General features: G+C 40.5%; 2 protein-coding genes across 3 annotated transcripts in view; one reads left to right on the top strand and one right to left on the bottom strand.

Annotated features, from left to right (window-relative positions):
* Window positions 1–452: 452 nt before the first annotated feature.
* On the bottom strand, window positions 453–14,890 carry LOC138835951 (peroxisomal membrane protein PEX13). 2 transcript variants are annotated; one of them, XM_070034533.1, is made up of 5 exons: window positions 14,648–14,890; window positions 12,853–12,915; window positions 4,584–5,278; window positions 2,575–2,700; window positions 453–1,222 (listed from the first exon to the last, which is right to left on the bottom strand). In XM_070034533.1, exons 1-5 carry the CDS (start codon window positions 14,737–14,739, stop codon window positions 924–926), a joined length of 1,275 nt encoding a protein of 424 aa, XP_069890634.1. In that variant the 5' UTR covers window positions 14,740–14,890; the 3' UTR covers window positions 453–923. The 2 variants fall into 2 exon arrangements, with proteins under 2 accessions (XP_069890634.1, XP_069890635.1); XM_070034534.1 differs by lacking the exon at window positions 12,853–12,915 and having other exon boundaries at window positions 14,648–14,838.
* Window positions 14,824–15,053, top strand: part of LOC138835950 (tRNA pseudouridine synthase Pus10) — a 73,052-nt gene continuing 72,822 nt past the window's right edge. The window contains exon 1 of the mRNA XM_070034530.1: window positions 14,824–14,979. The gene's annotated coding sequence lies outside the window, so the exon portion shown is untranslated. The remainder of the gene's footprint in view (window positions 14,980–15,053) is intronic.

Raw genomic sequence — 15,053 nt, forward strand, 5'->3', positions numbered from 1 at the left:
GGACAGCACCTAGGCCTAGAGTTCAGGCCCCACGACTGGACCCCCCCCCCAAAAAAAACCCAACCAAACAAAAAAAGAAATGTGTATTTAATGGCATATATTTTCAATGTTTAAAGAATTTGAATATGGAAATTTGATAATTACATAAGGTAGCAGAGAACCAATGAAAAAATTAAAACTCCCTACCACTAGAATTGATTATATCATTAAGTGCAAACCCAAAAGGACTAGAATCTTGGTTGGAGGAAAAAGGAAATAAATCTTTTTATGTATTTTTACTGATTCAGGGTAAAAACTAGTTGTAAAGAGAAGAGTTATACTCTGTCATTCTAGGACTACCTTTATAATGCTTTCACAGTGACTGTTTCAAGATAATATGTATAAAAGATAATTTTATCTATTGTTTGTAGGTAAAGACATATTACTACCTAAATTAAACCCAACACTGGACATAAAACAGATCAGAAAATTTTTATTCAGTTTACTTAAGATTATAAAAAATTAGCTTTTTGGCCTATTCTGATATGTATATGTTATCACTGAATTTTTGAGGATTTCAAGTCACTTAACCTACAACTCTGAAAAGCATTAATGATCCCTTCTGAAGTAAACCATATATTCTATAGTTCATCAAAATTACTGTTCTAATAAGCCAAGGGACTTAAATACAGGAAAATGAGAGCAATCTCCATAATCTTAAAAGCTAGGTGAAATAAATGTCTTTGTGGTCCAATAAATTGTAAAATGTAACCAGGTCACTAGACCAACATATTAGTGTATAACTTTAATAATTTCTAGCAGCAAAACACCTGGAATAGCCAATAACAAATGTTTTCATTGAATTGTAGACTAATTTCTTTATAAGAAATGATTTTTAAAAGTACTCTAAAGTATTGTTCAACTGCACCCAAACATGAAAGATATCAAAGATCTTGTTTATCTCCACTTTTCCCTGTGGATTCAGGTGTACCAGGAACCTTATTAGATTCAACAAAAACAGATTCAAAGGCAGCTTCCTGTTCATCCAAGGAATCAGCAGCTGTGGCTCCTTTAATTACTGTTGGGTTGGTAAAAGATTGTTGCTGCTTGGAAACTTTACTCAATTCTACTGTTTTTCTACCTCTTCTTTTACCCAGAATTTTGACATAATTTGCAGGAATAAGTCCTGTTGTTTGACCATCAAGACTTGCCAGAAGCCAGCCACGCACTTTGGGTTGTTGTTCTGAAGAAAAAAAAAGAAAGCCTTGTAATTATACTTCAAGGGTCTAACTGAATATTGATAAAATCTAAGTAAAACATACCTTCATAATGAAATGTATAAGCAAGTAACACGTTTTTATAGTCAAAAGTAAATGTTAAGGTCTATGTTCTTGCTCTGTTCCCCTTTCTTTTAAATTATTCACATATTAAACTAACATTTTAAACACTGAAATCTTTTTTTCCCCCTACCATCTGTAGAATGCCTACCACAGTTCAAGAGACTCAAATTTCTATTAACAGGTATTACTATAGAAAAGTTATCAAGAGTAGATAAAAGTTCAGGTTTGAGCCTAGTGCTGGCGGCTTATACCTATAATCCTAGCTACTCTGGAGGTTGAGCTCTAAGGATTGTGATTCAAACCTGGCCTGGGTAGCAAAGTCCATGAAACCAAGAAACCCAGAAGTGGAGCTATGGCTCAAGCCATTGCTCAATGCTAATCTGGAGCAAAGAGTCATAACCAGCCTTACCATATCTTAGCTTAACGGGACAATTTATTCATCTTGAGTCTCAGTTTTCTCATATGCGAAATAAGGGTAGGATAACAGAACATGACATTCTGCAATAATCCAGAATTCACACAAACAAGAATTCACATCATTTTTAAGGAAAAGTCATTTTGTCAGGAATCATTAAAACCTATTAATGACCTGTTCCAAACTATTCCTGAGATGTGTATATATTACTTGCTGAGGTTCTTTAGTATTGACTATGAAAGATAAATTTTAGTATCCATCTCAAAGTTAACTAAGAAGGAACAAGAGCCTTGGTTGTAGTTTCTAATACTACTTTTTTTTTTTTTTCTTTTTGGGTCCGGTCGTGGGGCCTGAACTCTGGGCCTGGGTGCTCTTCAGCTCTTCAGCTCAAGGCTAGCACTCTACCACTTGAGCCACAGTGCCACTTCTGGCTTTTTTCTTGCTTATGTGGTGCTGAGGAATTGAACCCAGGGCCTCATGCATGCAAGGCAAGCGCTCCACCACTGAGCCGCCTTCCCAGCCCCTCTAATACTACTTTTGTAAATATTAAAAATTCGGAGTTAGTTTGAAGGCCACATTAGTTGGGCTCACACTTGTAATCTTAGTTACTCAGAAGGTTAGATCTGAGGATGAAGGTTTGACTACCTAGGCAGGAAAGTCAGCAGGATTCTTATCTCCAATAAACTACCAAAAAAAGCTGGATGTAGAGCTATCGCTCAAGTGGTAGAGCACTAGCCTTGAGCCAAAAGCTCAGGGACAGTGCCCAGGCCCTGTGTTCAAGTTCCAGAACCAGAAAAAAACAAAAACAAAAACAAACCAGATATATTTTCAACTTATTACCTTTGAGAGCTAAGTTTAACATATCACCAGCACGGAAAGAAATTTCTTCTTCAGATACAGCAGCAAAATCATATTCTGCTCTAGCAACTACGTGGTCATCTTCACCACTTGCCCAGTTGATGTTGCCTACAAGCCAAATTAAGAATTAAGAATAGATTAGTAAATCTTGTGAAAGAGAAATGCAGATATTTTATTGACTGTTGATTATAAATTGTATAAATTTATTTGCAACATACACATTTCTTTGGTTGTAATCACCACCAATAAACAGCTTTATTAGCAAATAAGCCATTTGGTTGTTGTTTCACTTTTTTTCTTTTTTTTTAGTGAGGGAGGGTAAGAAAATTTAATAAGATTTCTTCAGTTAATATACATATATATACATGCACCCTACCACTTGAGCCATGGCACTACTTCTGGTTTTCTGAGTGGTTTATTGGAGATGAGTCTCACGAACTTTCCTGCCCAGGCTGGCATTGAACTGTGATCCTCAGATCTCAGCCTCCTGAGTAGCTAGGATTACAGGCATGAGCCACCAGTGCCTGGCTCACATTTAAAAAAAAAATTGTACTGGGGATTAAATTCAGGATCTTAACCCTTCTGAGGCTTGCTTGGCTGCCACCTGCCACTTTACCACTTAAGCCATCTCTCCTTTTTTTGTGCTGGTCCTGAGGCTTGAACTCAGCACCTGAGTACCATCCTTGAGTTTTTTTGCACAAGGCTAGTGCTCTACCACCACAGCCACAGCTCTACTTCTGTTTTTTTTGCTGGTCAACTGGAGATAATAGTCTTATGGACTTTCTTGCCAGGAGTAGCTTTGAAATGCACTCTTTAGATCTCATTCTCCTGAGTGGCTAAGATTACAGGTGTGAGCCACTGGCACCAAGCTTTTTAAAGTTTCAGCAATCATTTATTTTAATAGAATAGGGTTCAAGAAGAGAGAAATGGAAAAGGGAGAGAAATGTTTCTTGTTCTCTATGCAGAAAATAAGACTTAAACACTTCCCAGGCTGCCTTTTCCTGGTTTGATTGAGCCTCACAGACTTTTATGCTTGAACTGGATTCAAATCAGATCCTTCAGATCTTAACCTCCTGAGAAGCTGGGATTACAGGCATGAGGCACTGGAACAAAACTTAATTTTTTTCTTTTTCTTTTCTTTTGTCAGTCCTGGGGCTTGAACTCTGGGCATGGGTGCTCAGCTCTTCAGCTCAAGGCGAGTGCTCTACCATTTGAGCCACAGTGCCACTTCCAGTTTTCTAGTGGTTTATTGGAGATAAGAGTCTCACAGAGTTTTCTGCCTGGGCTGGCTTTGAACTATGATCCTCAGATCTCAGCCTCCTGAGTAGGTAGGATTATAGGCGTGAGTCACCGGTGCCTGGCCAAAGCTTAATTTCTTAAAAGACAAAGGGCCAAGGATGTAGCTCAGTGGTAGAACTCTGTAGTATGCACAAGGCCCTGAATCTGATCAGAGCTTGTGCATGTGTCTTAACTACTTTTCTCTCAATAAATTAAAAAAAAAAAAGGGCTTGCCTTGAGCTGAAGAGTTCAGGGACAGTACCCAAGCCCAGAGTTCAAGCCCCATGACAAAAAAAAAAAAAAAGAGGGATTCAGTATCTTTACAATTAAAAAAAAAGGATTAGGGATTATGCCCTGTGTATTTTTGTATTCTCATAGTATCAAGTTCACTACTTTCTAAATTCTGGCTAAATAATAAAGAAGTAAATCAGCAAGTTTGTCTTTGCTATTATTTTAGTGAAGAAGCTCTTAAAACAGTAAATGCAAATGCAAATAAAGAATGCTAATTTAAGTATATCTATCCTTTTTTTTTTCTTTTTGAGATAGGATATCACTATGTCGCTCGGGCTGGTCTTAAACTTATGATCTACCTCCTGTCTTAGTCCTCCAAGTGCTAAGATTAAAGTCTTAAGTCAGTACCCATGGCTGAAAAAAATCTGTTCATAAGGTTTAAGATTGTTACATAGTTTCTGAACCTGTTCCCTTATTCTTACCTGTTACTTCATCACTGTGAGTAGACAGAAGCTTCCAGATGAGATAAGGACCACCAAGAATAACAGCAAAGAACAAGAATATTGGCCAAGATTTTGCTGAGTTAGCTGCTGGGTCATAAGCACCAAGGGAGGCCACAGTTCCTTCACTCTCTGCCCACAGGTCTTCATTCTCCGAGCCTCTTCTCAAACCCATCATCCACTGTATTCGTCTATAAAGGTATCTTATAGTCCTAACTAAAGCAAAAGCTGAAAAAACCTTTGTAAAGTGTATTTTTAATCTGGAAAAGTGATTTGCTACATCCAATACAGCCCTGAAACTGTTATAGACAGCGGAAAAGGTAGCATCCATCATCATACTGACAGAGGCAAATGCATGTACAATACTTTCAATGGACTGAAATGCACCTCTGCTGCTTTCTTCTGCTTGCTGAACGAACCTACTGGGTGGAAGTTCATCTACACGGAGGCGGTTAAAGCTCAGCCCATTATATCCATAATTATAAGGGCTATAGCTTCCATAAAATGAATTTCCATAGGTGCCATAGCCAGAAGAAAATGAACTGTAAGCAGGTCTGAAAGTGTTCACACTGCTGCTCCCTGTCTGCTGGGATGGCCTTGGAAGAATAGGTGGGGGCACTCTGGTTAGTGTAGGTTGTCCAGGTCTTGTCAATAAAGTAGGACCCAAGTCAGCAGATCTAAAATCAAAAACATTCAAATAGTTACTTAAGAACATAATATATTCAAGAAATCTGTTATTAAATCCAGTGTTTTAATTTTTGGTTATTGTATTTTTTTTGCTCTATAATTGTTTTTTTTTCCAGTCCTGGGGATTGAACCTAGGGCCTAAACATTCTAAGCAAGTGCTCAACCAATTGAGCTACACTTCTACCCACTCCCTTTTCATTTTTCTTTGACAGTAGTGGAGTTTGAACCCAGGGCAGAGGCAGGCACTCTACTATTTGAACTATACCCACAACCCTTTTGGCTTTATTTTTCAGGTAGGGTCTTGCATTTTTGCCTAAGGGCTAGCTTTAGATTGGAATCCTTAACTACAGCCTCCAGGTGTCAAAGATTACAAGTCATCCTAGAGGTCAACATTTCTGGTTTTCAAATAGGCTCATGGCTATTTGATTTTGCTTGAATATAAGTTACAAAAAAATTATATTACTGGTGGCCCACACTTATAATCCTAGCTTCTCAGGAGCTGAAAGTCCAGAAGATCAAGTTTTGAACTCAGTCTGGGCAGAAAAGCCTGTGAAAGTCCATCTACAAAATAACCAGCCAGGGCTGGGAAGGTGGCTCAGTGGTAGAGTGCTTGCCTTGCATGCATGAGGCCCTGGGTTCGATTCCTCAGCACCACATAAGCAGAAAAAGCTGCAAGTGGTGCTGTGGCTCAAGTGGTAGAGCACTAGCCTTGAGCTGAAGAGCTGAGGGACAGTGTCCAGGCCCAGGATTCAGGCCCCATGACCAAAAACAAAAACAAAAATAAAACAGCCAAAAGCCAAGGTACAGATGTAACTCAAGTGGAAGAGTGTCAGCTGAACAAGTAAGCCATACTACTTCAAAGCCTTGAGTTTACATTCTGGTACAAAAAGAGAAAGACCTGCATGATGTTCACTTCTTCCAAACATGCTTTGTTCTAGATATTGTTTCTCCATTACCTCGTACAGTGTTTAACATAAAATAGGCACTGATACAAGTACTACAATGGATTTTCTCATCAGTGAATATTAATGTATATATATATTATCATAGACTATGAATAGTTTCTTGTGTAGTCTTGTTTCATCAATTGCAATCAATGTTATTTAAAAAAATTATGAAGAATCTATCTAAACACTCAAAATCAGCTTTTTTTTTTTTTTTTTGCCTTTCTCTGGTTTTAATGCTATCTTATGACATACTTAAGTATCTAGTGTTCACTGTGTATTTTTGTTTCTGTTAAAACTAGTTAAGGACAACTAAAAAAGATTGGCGTAGGACAAATCATGTGTTGTTAATGTTAAGTGTCCAGTCTTCCCTTCTTAACTTTTTATTTGAAAGATTTCTAACAGAAAAACAATTTGGAAGAATGTAGTCAATTATTAGGATTTTGCCACATTTCCTATTCTTGTCTTACACAAATTATTTAAGCACTTGAAATTTACTTGTAAGCTGATACGCCATCCCTTACTGAAATATATATCTTGTAAAAAGAGACATTTCATACAAGATAATCATAATTTTAAATCCCATCATTAAAATTAACAATAGTCTCACAAATCTATTATACAAATGATAGTCAAAATGAATCCAGATGGACTCCAGCTATAATCCTAGCTATTCAGGACACTGGGATCTGAGGATCACAGTTTGAAGCCAGCCCAGGTGGGAAAGTCCATGTATCTCCAATTAATCACAGAAAAAACTGGAAGTGGAGCTGTGGCTCAAGTGGTAGAACACTAGCCTTGAGCAAAGTGGAACCAGGGATAGCAACCAGGCCCAGAGTTCAGAAGTCCTGGGACCGGCAAATAAACACCCACCACTCCCCCCACAAAATAAATCCATATGGCAAATAGACACACGAGGAAATGGTCAACATCCCTGGCACAAAGGAAGTGCAAATCAAAACATCTTTGATATTCCATCTCACACCAGCTAGATTTGCCAACATCAGGAATTCGAATAGCAACAATAAACACTGGTAGGGATGTGGGGCAAAAGGAACTCTACTACACTGGGAATGTAAACTGGTATAACCACTTAGGTCAGCAGTCTGGAGGTTCATAAAAAAACAAAACAGAACAAAACAAAACCCCATGGATCTTCCCTACAACCCAGCCATTCCATTCCTGGGCATCTACCCAGAATATCACAAGCCAGAATACCATAAAGACACTTGTATATCCATGTTTATTGCTGCACTATTCAAAATAGCCAAGTTATAGAAACAGCCCAGTTGGCCTAAAACAGGTAAGTGGATCAATAAAATGTAGTATATATACACAATGAAATTTTATTCATCCATTAGAAATAAGGTTATGTTATTTACAGGGAAATGGATGGACCTAGAACAAATCATGTCAAATGAGATAAGCCAAGCTCAGAGAGACAAATAGCACATTTTCTCTCTTATGTGGAAGCTAGATCTAAAACAAACTGGACATAATTATATAGGCCTCTAGGCATTTAAACACAAACAGTTACACCAAAGGAGGATACCAGTAGGGGAGGAACCCAAAGTATAGATAGACATAGCCAGGCATAATAGGAGATAATCAGACTTACGGAACAGAAATAAAAGAAAAATGTAAAAAAGTAGCAGAGTGCCAGTGCCTCATGCCTATAATCCTATCTACTAAGGAGGCTGAGATCTGAGGATCATGGTTGCAAGCCAGCTGGGGCAGGAAAATCCATGAGACTCTCATCTCCAATAAACCATCAGAAGACTGGAAGTGGTACTGTGGCTCAAGTGGCCTGGTGCTAGCCTTGAGCTGACAGCACCCAGGTCCAGAGTTCAAGCCCAATGACTGACCAAAAGAAAAAAAATGTAAAAAATGAAGACTGAAAGTACAGGCCTACTATATATTCTGGGTTGGGATCAAGCTAAGATGAAATAAAAAATTTTAAAAATTGAATTACTCATTGCCTGAGGCCGGGAACTAGGATGCGCTACCTGATTCCTATTTGCTGACTTGCTAATTTTAAGATTTTCACAAAGTTACAAACCTAAAAAGGGGGTGGATTCTGATATGCTGCAAGCTCAGGAAATAAACCAAGTTAACATCTACAGACACAGTGACAATCTGAGATCTCCTTAGTCAGCTTTTTTATATCTGATTATTATATGGAATTGGGTGCCAAGGAAACAAGTAGACACAACAGAAAACCTACTAGGTAGAGAAAGAAAATGTAGAAAAAGGAAAATAGAAAAAAAAATAGAACTCTACGATTCCTACTCAAAATAATTGTGTTAAAAAACATCACTAAGGCTGGGATATAGCACTTGCCTCTAGCAGTGATTGAATCCTGGGGTTCAATCCCTGGCATAGGGTAGGGGTGAGAGACATAAAACATGAAGTGTAAACATCAAGAAACAAGGCCAACAAAAATCAACATTATTATTTTTTCAAGGAAAAACTCATTTAATGTAATAGCAAATCAAAGATTTTAGACATATTTAAAAATCACCAGAGATAAAGCAGTATCTGTGAAAAATCAAAGGAAGTAAAACATGTAAACATTTAAAAAATTCCATTAGAAAGTTCAGATGATACCTGCAACCACAGGAACTATGCTGCAACTATACGACAAAAAAATTAGTTGTTCAACTTTAAGGAACAGAGTAGAAATATGGAATTTTGGGATTACACTTTAAGTAATTGCAGTCTGGGTAATGAGACTAACCCTCCAATGGAAACATAGATAAGCTAGTATCTGCTTAAAGCATCAGAGAACAAGGCACTGAGAATTTTTGGTGTTGGGATCAGGAGTGAAAAAATAATTTATAGAGCCTGGCCTTTTTAGATATTTCTCTAGGGACTAGGGACAATTCAGGAAGAGGTGGCTGACAGGATGAGACAACCCTGTAGAGCTTTTAAACAGACCCACTAGGCCAAGCAACCCTAAAAGAGAATGACCATAGTAAGCCTCTACCCTTCAGACCTGGACCTTTCTTTTTCTTTTAGTGCTGCTACTGTTTGAACTCTGGGACTTACACTCTCATTTGGCTTTTTGATCATGGCTGGTATCCTACTAAGCCATACCTCCAGTTCTCCAGCTCTGGCTTTTGCTAATTAGAGATAAGAATCTCTCAAATTTGTCCAGGATAGCTTTGAACCAGGATCCTCAGACCTCAGCCTTGGGTAGCTAGGATTGTAAGTGTAGCGACTGGAATCTGTGTGTGCCCGCGTGCCAGTAACAGGGCTTGAACTCCAGGCTTGGGTGCTGTCCCTGAGCCTTTTTGCAAGGCTAGTGCTCTGCCATGAGCCACAGCTCCAGCTTTTTGTGGTTAACTGGAGATTAGTGTATCATGGACTGTTCCTGCATAGGCCAGCTTCAAATTGCAATCCTCAGATCTCAGACTCCTGAGTAGCTATGATTACAGGAGTAAGCCCCTAGCTCCTGGCTTTGCTTTTTATTTTTGATAGGCATTCTATCAAATTTCTCTCTACTTTACTTAGATTTTGTTGTTGTTGTTGGTGGTGGTTGGGGGCTTGAACTCTGGGCTTGGGCGCTGTCCCTTAGCTCTTCAGTTCAAGGCTACCTAGTGCTTGAGCCACAGCACCACTTCTGGTTTTCTGGTGGTTAATTGGAGGTAAGTCTCACAGACTTTCCTGGCTTTGAACCTCCATCCTCAGATCTCAGCCTCCTGAGTAGCTAGGATTACAGGTGTGAGCACCAGCGCCTGGGTTTTAAACTACAATTTCTAAGTTGCCCAGGCTGGCCTCCCTAGTCCTAGGATCACAGCATGTGCCACCCTACATGGCTAAGCCCTTCCTTTCTTTACATCCTGTACCTTACTGCCTATTGGACCAGTTATCTCATAGCTTCAGGGTTTTTTTCCTCCTCCTAATTTTACAATTCTCATTTGGTTCTGTTTTATAGTTTCTGTTCTCAGCTGAAAAATTCTAGTTTTGTCTTAAAAATACATTAGGCATAGTTGTTTTAAGTCTAATAATTCCATTTTTCTGGATCTCCTATAGAGCTCTTTGTATTGTCTGATACTGTTCTTTTCAAAAACGTATTATTTTTGTTGTCATTTAGGCCTAATTTTATTTTTTAGAAGTGAGAAATGTATGATCTTACTCTCTTTAGAAAACAGTAGAAAAGATTAGGTTGATCCAATTTTGGTGTCAATAGCTGACTATCTACTGGCTATTCTTTAGGGGATAAAACAGTACAATGGATTTATTTACTTATTTATTTATTTTTGCCAGTCTTGGGCTTGAACTCAGTACCTGGGCACTGTCCCTGAGCTGCTTTTGCTCAAGGCTAATACTCTACCCTTGAGCCACAGTGCCACTTCCAGCCTTTTCTGTTTATGTAGTACTCGAGGAATCAAACCCAGGGCTTCATACATGCTAGGCAAGCACTTTACCATATTCCCAGCCCCAGGTTTGCTTGTTTTTTGGGAGGGGGTTGCTTGTTTCTCTTGTGCTGGAACTTGGGCCCAGGGCCCTCTCCCTTAGTTTTTCACTCAAGGTTGGTGCTCTACCACTTGAGGCACTACTTCACTTCCAACTTTTTGCTGATTAATTGGAGATAACAGTCTCATGGATTATTCTGCCCGGGCTGGCTTGGAATTTTGATCCTCAGATCTCAGGCTCCTAAGTAGCTAGGATTATAGGAGTGAGCCCCCAGCAATTGGGCCCATTTTTTCCCCTAATATACCAAAGAATACAAAAAAGGAGACACAACCTTTCCAGTCTACTCAAAGATGGAACTCCATGACTTATTGTAAACAGAGGACAAGAGGAAAGCCATGGAAAACAATTCAGTTCAAGTTTCACCAGACATTTTTCTAGCAGTTGAAGGCAATCAGAGACTTCCAAATCATGAACCAATTAATAAACAGGCATAATTCAAGTCTAACTAATTCCAGAAGGAGGACAGTTCCTGGTGTGCTTCCTACATCTTAACCCAGTGCCACCAAGGAGCCAGGTGCTTTCCTTTTTTCTGGCCAGCTGCTCAGCTTCCCCAGTATGTGGCCAACATTTTTCTCATGAGCTCCAGAGATTACACAGCAGTTCCAGGCACCTCCTATAACTATGAAGCTGAGACTGGCTTATAGTTATGGAGGTTGAAGGTCAAGAGGCTATAGCCACTGATGAAGACTCAATTATATTATTATTATTATTTGGTTGGTCATGGGGCTTTACCTCAGGGCCTAGGATATGTCCCTGAATTCTTTCACTCAAGGTTAGTGCTCTACCACTTCTGGTTTTCTGGTGATTAACTGGAGACAATAGTCTCACAGACTCCTGCTCCAGGCTTGTTTTGAACAGAGATCCTCAGATCTCAGTTCCTGGGTTACAGGTATGAGACACCAGCACCTGGTGTCTCATTATTTAAAATGAGAGCGAAACACTGTGTATTAGTAAATTAAAGTGATGTGAAACCTAGAGATGATACCTTCTTCCAAAGATTCACTTTACTTTTTTTTGGGGGGAGGGGTTACTATGAAGGTTTGAGGCACTCTACTCTTTGAACACAACCCCAGGAAGACATATACTTTTGATTGGAACTAGGAATCTAGGATTACTTTAATTCAGTAAAGATTGTATTGATTTAAAACTGGATTTCTTACCAGGGCTAGTCTATTTCCCTTTTAATACTTTTACCTTTTCTTCAAGGTCCCAGTATGGGCCCTAAGCCACATTCCCAGCGCCCCAATAACTTTTTTTTTTTTTTAGAAAGGTGAATGTAGGACTGGAGGCATGGCTCAAGCAGTAAAGTGCCTGCCTCCAAGTACAAAGCCCTGAGGCCATGAAGCCCTAAATTCAAACCCCAGTATTGAATCAATTCAAAGGCTAATGTAACAAAAGCAATTCTGAAGAACAGCAAGACAAGGAGGTAACTGGCATATAATACACATCAAAACTTATCAGCTGGGTGTGATGGCACTACACTACCCAGTAGCTGGTAGACCCACTACCTACAAGGCTGAAGCAGGAAGATAGGATTTATTAGGCCCAGAAGTTGGGGGCAACATGGGGAGACCCAATCTTATGAGCAGATAGATCAAAAGTCACAAAGCTTCCCAAACAGGATTACAGTATAGTTAAAGAGGATGTGAGATAAAATATACTTCACAACCAACAATCCTGGCACAATTAGTTTCTACATAGAAAAAAAAAAGAGGTTCTCAACACTGACTTTTGTACACCAAACTTAGTTCCAGGTGCATTAAATATCTAAACATAAAAACCAGAAAGTTTAGAGAAAAATACCAAGAAAAAATTTCTTGTGTTTGTTTTTGGCAGTACTGGAGTTTGAACTCTGGGGTTGGCACTTTGCTAAGCAGTTGCTTTACTATTTGGGTCACACTTGCAGCCCTAGAAACATTTTCTTATCTGAGACAAAAAGCACAAATAATAAACTATTTTTTTGGTTATAATAAAATTAAGTACTTACAAATTAGCAAGAAAAAATAAAATCAGTAAGTGGGCAACAAAAATTAAAAGGAAGAACAGATAAGTAAAATGATATATATATAATAGAAAAAATACACATCATTTTGTTTAGTATGTTTTAGTAGCTTTAAGTATAAAATATAAATACAACAAACCTAAGTGCTGGAGAAGAAATAAAATTTTTGGTATATAAAACATCAAATGTGCAGTAGTTACCACTGGAAAGAAGAATGAAAGGATTTAACTGTTTCTCTTTCTTTTTTTAATTTACAATAATTTATTTGTGCTGATACTGGGACTTGAACTCAGGGTTGCCAGCTTTTGCTTAGCTTTTTAATTCAAGGCTGGTGCTTTACCACATAAGGCATAATTCCAGTTCTGGCTTTTTGCTCCTTAATTGGAGATGAGAATTTATTGGATTTGTCTATTTGAGCAGGCTTTGAACAGAGTTCCTTAGATCACACCATGATTTAGGTGTGAGGCTCCAGAATCCAGTTAACATATTTATTTAGTCAGTCAGTCAGTCAGTCAGTCAGTCAGTCAGTCAGTAATAGGGCTTGAACTCAGGGCCTGGAAGCTGTCCCTGAGCTTTTTTTCTTTTTGCTCAAGGATAGCACTTTTCCACTTTGAGCTACAGCTTCACTTGGTTAACTGGTGATAAGAGTCTCACGGACTTTCCTGCCCGGTTAGTCTTTGAATCGAAATCTTCAGATCCCAATCTTCAGAGTAGCTAGGATTACAGGCATGAGCAGCCAGCACCCAGCTTAACTTTTATTTATATATAAAAGGCTGCAAATTTGGCAAATGTTAATACTTCTTAACGTTGAGATGTTAATACTCAAGTATTTTCTACCAGTCTGTGTTTTTAAAAACCGTTCAAATGAAAAGGGAGAAAATGGTTATTTTTTACGTGAACAGATGCAAAAATAAAAACGCTCTCTTCCAGCAAACTGTCTAAATGAAAACAAAAGTCAGCGTCACTCTTTAAAAGGCCGGCAGAAAGTGTTGTCCCGGCTTAACAGGGTTTTTAATGAAGCCCAGGACTTGTTATGTGCCTACCATTAAACTGAGTAGTTATTATGTCCAGGCAGTTTAGCGCGTAAATATTAAAGGTTGCAGAACACGTTAGAAGTCTATTCCAGTACATTAGGAATTTTTTTTTTACGTTCAGAAAATCAACATTACTACACATCTGAACCACACTTCCTGAGTTAAATGTCCACCTATCTAAAAAAAAAAAAACAAAAACAAAAACCAAAAAACTTCAAAAAAAAAATCCCCCCAAACCAAAACCCCACATCGATTCGTGAAGCTCTTCCAATTCGGTACGTTCAGCTCTTTCGGAAGTTGCAAAGGCCATCTGCCACTGATTAAAAACAAGACAAAAACGATCAGGCCTTAGGAAAACACACCCGGTTTGGCACACACAGGCCACTCCGGGGCCGGGCAGGGATTTAGACCCGCTTCGCAGCGTCGTTCCCGCGGATCTCAGCTCCGTGGCGCCCGCAGAGGCCGCCCGGGCGCACCGGTGACCTTTCGGGCTTCCGCCGACTCCTCAAGAGGTTGTAAACAGCTTTTACAAAAAGGGCTCTTCTCCGGGTCGAGGTCGGGCTGGACCGACGCCGTTCTCAACTGCTGGAGGCCGAAGTTCCAAGCCTGGCCAGGGGTGCGAGCGGCGGCGGCGGCGGCGCCGGGGTCCGCGAACCCGCGCAGGACACCCGCCCCCCGCCGCCCCCAACTTCGCCTCTCCCCCACGCCCGGCTCCCACGGACGCGCCCGGGCGCTCCGGGGAAAACCTCACCGCGACACCGCGTCCGGGGTCCCCGCGGACCCCCGCCAACCACCCCCCTCTCTCCCTCCCACCCCCCTCCCGTAACGGCCTCAACCGCCTCCGGCCGAGCCCCTGCTTTCGGCCCACCAAACTCCGTGCGCGAAGGATTTCACACTCACTGGAAGGTGGGGCCGGGTCCCGGTCCCGGCCCGGCCCCCGGAATTCGGCGGGTCTCCCAGGGTTTCGGGGGAGGCTGAGGCTGCGACGCCATCTCTCCGCCTCGGGTCGGCTGCCGCTCCCGGCCCGGACTGTCCCCGGCCCCGGTACACAAACGCCTCACGTGCCAGGCGCGATGAGACGAACGCCGAGCATCCCACCCCGCCCGTCCCGACAGGTCTGGGACAAGCTTCGGGGGCGTCTATCTGGGACCAGGAGAATGCTACTCATTCGTGGGAGGAAAAGTTCCCTTCTTTCTTTCCCTAGGAAGAGTCTGCGTCCTAAAGTGGCGGAGGTGGGTTCATCGATACTTCCGGCAGAGGCTAGTGTGGCCTAGAACTGAGCGTGTGTGTGTGTGTGTGTGGGGGG

Source organism: Dipodomys merriami, unplaced genomic scaffold, assembly GCF_024711535.1.
Source record: "Dipodomys merriami isolate MVZ:Mamm:240054 unplaced genomic scaffold, mDipMer1.0.p SCAF_242, whole genome shotgun sequence".
NCBI classification, from domain to species: Eukaryota; Metazoa; Chordata; class Mammalia; order Rodentia; family Heteromyidae; genus Dipodomys; species Dipodomys merriami.

What these genes read in the sequence shown, in the direction of transcription:
- LOC138835951 (XM_070034533.1), bottom strand. Translation starts at nt 14,739, where the DNA reads ATGGCGTCGCAGCCTCAGCCTCCCCCGAAACCCTGGGAGACCCGCCGA. An exon ending in GGACCCGGCCCCACCTTCCA is followed by an intron (nt 12,916 to 14,647) that starts GTGAGTGTGAAA and finishes TCTTCTTTCCAG; the next exon opens with TGGTAACTACTGCACATTTG. An exon ending in ATTTCTTCTCCAGCACTTAG is followed by an intron (nt 5,279 to 12,852) that starts GTTTGTTGTATT and finishes TTTTGATTTTAG; the next exon opens with ATCTGCTGACTTGGGTCCTA.